At 36.1% G+C, this 6,138-nt stretch overlaps 1 protein-coding gene across 11 annotated transcripts in view; it reads right to left on the reverse strand.

The window, feature by feature from the left end:
- LOC106868430 (tudor domain-containing protein 5) overlaps window positions 1-6,138 on the reverse strand; it is a 90,170-nt gene that overhangs the window by 40,563 nt on the left and 43,469 nt on the right. For all 11 annotated transcript variants that reach the window (XM_052971691.1, XM_052971656.1, XM_052971664.1 and 8 more), the window contains one exon: window positions 536-669. In XM_052971691.1, coding sequence (XP_052827651.1) covers window positions 536-669 — 134 coding nt within the window. The remainder of the gene's footprint in view (window positions 1-535; window positions 670-6,138) is intronic.

The following is a 6,138-nucleotide window of genomic DNA, read 5'->3' on the forward strand; positions in this document are numbered from 1 at the left end:
AGAGAGAGAGAGAGAGAGAGAGAGAGAAAGTGTATGCACACCGCTTTATATATATAATACAAAATGGGACAAGAATGCAAAACATCCAGACAGTTAGGTGATACAAGAAAGGGACAACAAAACATCCAGATAGATGATACAAAGAAAACAAGGACAGGTCATTTGGAGTTTTCTTTCATGAGTTGAGATCTAGGTTATCTTTGCAATATTGAGTATAACCAGCTGAAATTGTATATATATATACACACACACACACATGGTGCCACGTAAAAGCACCCAGCACACTCTGTAATGTGGTTGGTGTTAGGAAGGGCATCCAGTCATAGAAACCATGTCAAATCAGACTGAAGTCTGGTGCGGCTCCCCAGCTTGCCAGCTCTGGTCAAACTGTCCAACCACTGCCAGCATGGACAATGGACTTTAAATGATGATGGTATACACACACACACACACACATCCATTTGCACACATATATGTGTGTGAGTGTTTCATTAAAAATAATAGAAGTAACTTAAAATTTAAAGAGAAAACATACCTTCATGATATTTGAGGTAATTTCAGGATTTATTGGGTCAAACATATCGTTGCATTCAGACGAATTGTTCATTTTTCCTAGATTAGCAGCAGGGGAACAATATGACTCTCTTCTCGGTGAATAATTTTTTTTATCTAATTGAAAAAAAGAAAAAAAAATTGCAACACTTATACAATAGCAAAAGATGTGAAAGGAAAACTTGAATTGCATGGAATGACCGAATTTACAAGTTAAAATTTTTTCTTTTAGGAGTGATTCACATCATTGTGGTGATTATTGATGGGTAGTATTAATGTGCAAGTAGCTACTAGGCCTAGCAGTAGTCAAACATTTAAATCTATTATTTATTTATTTCATATTTCATTTGATAAACAATTGCACTGCTGGTTTCAGGTTTCCAAAAGACTGCTCATTAGTCTCATGCATTTCTAAAAGTGAAGACAAGGGATTCTTTCTGCAGCTCAGACCAAATATTATATAAGGGCATCTTTTTTGGTGGGTTGAGTGTTTCTCAGTGATGTTTGCATTTCACCACTATACATTAGCCGCAGGCATGGTTGTGTGGTATAAAGTTTCATTCCCAACCACATGATCCCTGGTTCAGTCCCACTGTGTGGCACTTTGGCCAAGTGTCTTCTACTATAGCTTCAAGCTGTCCAAAGCCTTGAGTGGATTTGGTAGACAGAAACTGAAAGAAGCCCATTGTGTATGTACACGTGTATGTCCTTGTAACTTAGTTGGTTGGAAAAAGAGACCAATAGCATTAAGTACCAGGCTTAAAATAAATTATTGAACACAGTGCCCCTGTATGGCTGCAGTCTAATGACCAAAACAAGTAAAAGATAATTAGTAAAAACACACACACACTGGGCATTGTTTCGGTTTTCCACATTCTACTCACAAGGCATTAATCAATCCTCGGCTACATTAGAAAACACTTGCCCAAGGTGATGTGCAGTGGGACTGAAGCCAGTACCATGTGGTTATAAAGTGAGCTCTTTGACCACACAATCATGCCTGTACGTATTTCAAATCCCACAATATTTTTATCCAGATTGGAGCCTGGTGCAGCCTTCTGGCTTGCCAGTCCTCAGTCAAACCGTCCAACCCATGCCAGTATGGAAAGCGGACATTAAACGATGAAGATGAATAACTATTTCTAAGGAAATCTAAGAGATCACATACTTTATTCATATAGCATTCAGATTATTCTGTTGAATGTAATGCTTGATTCACTATGTTTTGAATTAAGCAAAGTTTTGATACTTCAATGAATTGATTGTTTATTTTTAGAATGGCTTTGTAGGATAGGTTTGAAAAGTCAGTTTGAACACAAAACAGGTAAAATTCCAATCAATTAGTATATCCTCAAATACATTTATTTAATGAGTCAAGAAGGGAGCCACTATATAGTTGATTGCTCTATTAAAAATAACAGCCAACTCTCACTCAAGTCACTCTGTTGTCTTAAAAAATGGTTACACTGGAAAATACAGCCCTACACACACAAATATATATTCTCACCCATACCAACATAGAAAATGTTGAATGATTTTATATGGTTGTCAAAGTAATTAAATAACACACACACACACACACAGGGTATTGATAAATTATCTTTATAATTTCCTCAATTTATCATATCCATTTATTGCTAGCAACTAATGGAGCCTATGTGGAAGTGTTCTGATGTTTCTGATAAATATTTATTTATTTGCCAATATTTTCCAATAAACTCTCCTGAACTATGCTATTTTCGATTTTTTTTTCCTGATTTTTTCAAATTGTAATGGTAATTTATGGACACCCTAACTCCCTGTATGTACAATTATTACTTCAATGACAATCATACTTGGTGATAGATATACGACTTCGGAGTTTCATGTATGTGCACATAATAATTTTGAACACTCCTTGAGTGTATATGTTATGGATCTCAGTTGAGCACTTGCAAAAGAAAGAGGGGTTAAAAAAGGCTGCTACAAGATCCATGTAAGATTTGGTGGTGGGGGGCATGCAACAAAATAGTAAATTCTGGATCCACAATAGTAATTTAAGGATCCCCTGAAAAAAATTTGCTTTGGATGTATTTGTATGTATTGCAAGAAACAGCAAGGTTTGGAGTGGCTGTGTGGTAAGTAGCTTGCTTATGAACCACATGGTTCCAGGTTCAGTCCCACTGCGTGGCACCTTGGGCAAGTGTCTTCTACTATAGCCTTGGGCCGACCAAAGCCTTGTGAGTGGATTTCGTAGACGGAAACTGAAAGAAGCCTATTGTATATATGTATATATATGTGTGTGTGTGTTTGTCCCCGCCAACATCGCTTGACAACCGATGCTGGTGTGTTTACGTCCTCATAAGTTAGCGGTTCGGCAAAAGAGACCGATAGAATAAGTACTAGGCTTACAAAGAATAAGTCCTGGGGTCAATTTACTCAACTAAAGGCGGTGCTCCAGCATGGCCACAGTCAAATGACTGAAAGAAGTAAAAGAGTAAAGAGTAAAAGAGAGTTTCTTTCCCTAACATTTTACATAGTTCAACCTACACAAGTTAATATGTAAAAAATCAAATAAGAATTTTAGAAGAAGTATCTATAAAACTAGTTTTTAAACATCAAATGGTGATGGGGGTCCAGCAGAATAGAATTGTAATCAAAAGGGTCCATAGATTAAAAAAAAAAATGGTTGAGAACTCCTGATTTAGATAATTTTAAACAGGAAATTTTCAACATAGAACCATGGATAGTCTCTGGTGGTTTGGTATCAGAGAGGTTATAGTTTATAGTCTTAGGATTTATATAAACCAAAACATTTAAGAGCTTTTGGAAAATAATCAAATCATATTTTTTCTTCAGATATTCTTCTATAATCAATAACATTAAAACTATTTGAGGGGAAAAAAAAAACAATTAATAGAAATGGCTTAATTATAAGTTGTCAAAAATCCAATAAGAAATTAATTCTTGAAAAATCACTTTAGATGAAATAGATAATTAAATCTAATTGACTGATCTACAAACAGCCAGCTGTATACAATGTTTTCATTAAGTAGTTAACAAGAGATTTTTGTTCCTTTCAAATAGAAATATAAAAATCAATATTTTACCCATTAAATTACAAAATAGGTAGTCTAGAATATTTGCCAACAAAGAGAATCTGAATAGATAAGAATCAATAGTGAAGAATTTTTAAGAAGGCAATCACAAAGGAAGATGATAAACTTAAAGGACATAACAGGCTATTTATTTCTAATGTGTTTAGTTTTAAAAAAATAAAATCTTGCAAACTTAATAAGAAATTAAAAAGAAAAACAAAAGAAATTACATGAATAATTAGCTTGAATAATAATTATATTGAATGGCGATTGGTACTTTTACATGCTACTGTTTAGTCCAATGTCAGCCTTGATGGAACAAGTTTGGGATCTAAGAGAACCATGGGTAACCTTTCTCAAGAAACAGACTGCATGAGACATGGCTCATCATCAAGTGAGGTGCACTACTAAAGAAATTCCAGATAATTTTTCATTAGGCATGTCATACACAAAGTCCCATGGCCAGCAAGCTGCAAGTTGCCCACGAGTGATTTAAGATTTTCCAACATCTGCAACTATTCTCTGTCTTTCTGTAACAAGGACTACATTATCCAGTGTGTTCTTCCATTTATGAAGACAACAGCAAGTGATTTGAGGGAAATTTAAGTTCTAACTCTAGCAACATAGCAATTTTACATCAATTCCCACCCCAGGTTAGCATGAACAGGGTAGGGATTTTTCCATTGTATAGCATGAGAGTTTTACTAAGGTCTTTATTACATCATGCCATTCCTATTCTCAACAACTATGACAATGGACACCAAGTGAAAATTATTCTGATGACAGCACAAGAAAAGTTCTCTAATCTTCCCCAGAATTTCTAGATTAGAAATTTTCAAAATTCTGGAAAATGAAATAAAAGTAGGATGGAAATAGAAGAGAGAGGAAAATGCTTGTCATCACTTGCAAAGTTATTTTCTATCCTTTTCATAAATAGTTACAACACAATTCTTGCTTGCATTTCTTTGATAATTGAAACATTTGTCCATTAACCAATATTCTCACATAAAAAAAAAGCAAGACATCTTGAGCTAATGAGCTGCTTTTATGAAGTTCATTTGATCTGTTAGAAATGGCTGTCAAATCATCTTAAAACAACATCTCTTTTACAGAAAAGTACACATTGGGTAATGAAGTCTGGAGTGTACTATTGCTGACAATGAAAAAAAAGTGGATCATGTCTTTGGTCATCAGTCTTCTGCTTGGGCTGAACTGAAGCTAAACAACAACCACCACAACCTCAGCACCCCTTTGTTATCAACACTAATATACAACCAGTGACATACCAACTCTATATACTTCTAAACACTCACACATGTGCGTGTATAAATGTTCAGACAAGTGGAATGAAAACTGCCTGACCAGGAAAATAGGCAAAATCCAGCAACAAAAAAAAGGGTATTTAACCTTTCAACTGTACCTCAATATGTATTCATCTAACCTATGCTCATATAGAAAAACAGAAGCAAAAGAATCAGCATCACCACAATCCCTCAATTTCTATATATGACAGGCTTCATACAGTTTCCATCTAAGAAATTTACTTACAAGACACCAGTCAGCCCAGGGCCACAGTAGATGACACTTGTCCAAAGTGCCATTCAGTGGAGCTAACCTTGAAACCATGAATAACAACAATATATCTTGTGTGTAAATACCTCAGGTAAGCATTCCACATATTAAGCTTAAATACAATAGTTTTGAGTTGAAAAGTTTTACTTAGTTGAGATTATCCAAGCAGTTAATATGCTATGTCTCCCAGAAATATTTGAAATCTAAAAACATTCAAGGGAAGTAACTGCAATAAGATCAGTTGACTGACATTTTCAAACAATTTAGATGATGCGAAGTCTCAGCTATTGTGTATAGCCAACAAGCATCACTCCCACTTCATTGTGAAGTTAATAGATTAACAGTAGAAAAGACATTCAAATGAAATTTCCTTGCTCCAGAGCTACATTTCAATTACAAAGAACAATTTCAATAAATTATTTAAGACTCTGGCGGCCATATCCCTTAGGAAAACAAAATAAAAAAGGAAACTATTTTAGTAATTAAAAATTTGGTGGGATTTCATAAAATAACTAATTTCTCCATTATTAAGCTGCTGTAAAGAAAACTCAACAAATCTAAAGAAATTCGTACTTCGGACATGTGGTGAGAATGGAGGAGGATAGCTGCGTGAAAAAGTGCCACACCCTAACAGTTGAGGGAACCCGTGGAAGAGGTAGGCCCAGGAAGACCTGGGCTGAGGTGGTGAGGCAAGACCTTCGTACATTGGGCCTCACCGAGGCGATGACTACGGACCGAGACCTTTGGAAATGGGCTGTGCGTGAGAAGACCCGGCAAGCCAAGTAAGATCGTTGCCAGTGCCCCTGGACTGGTTCTTGTGCGGGTGGCACATGAGATGCACCATTTTGAGCGTGGCCGTTGCCAGTACCGCCTGACTGGCTCCTGTAGGATTTCCGAGCGAGATCGTTGCCAGTGCCCCTGGACTGGCTTGTGCGGG

The sequence above is a fragment of the Octopus bimaculoides genome, chromosome 1 (genome assembly GCF_001194135.2).
Source record: "Octopus bimaculoides isolate UCB-OBI-ISO-001 chromosome 1, ASM119413v2, whole genome shotgun sequence".
NCBI lineage: Eukaryota > Metazoa > Mollusca > Cephalopoda > Octopoda > Octopodidae > Octopus > Octopus bimaculoides.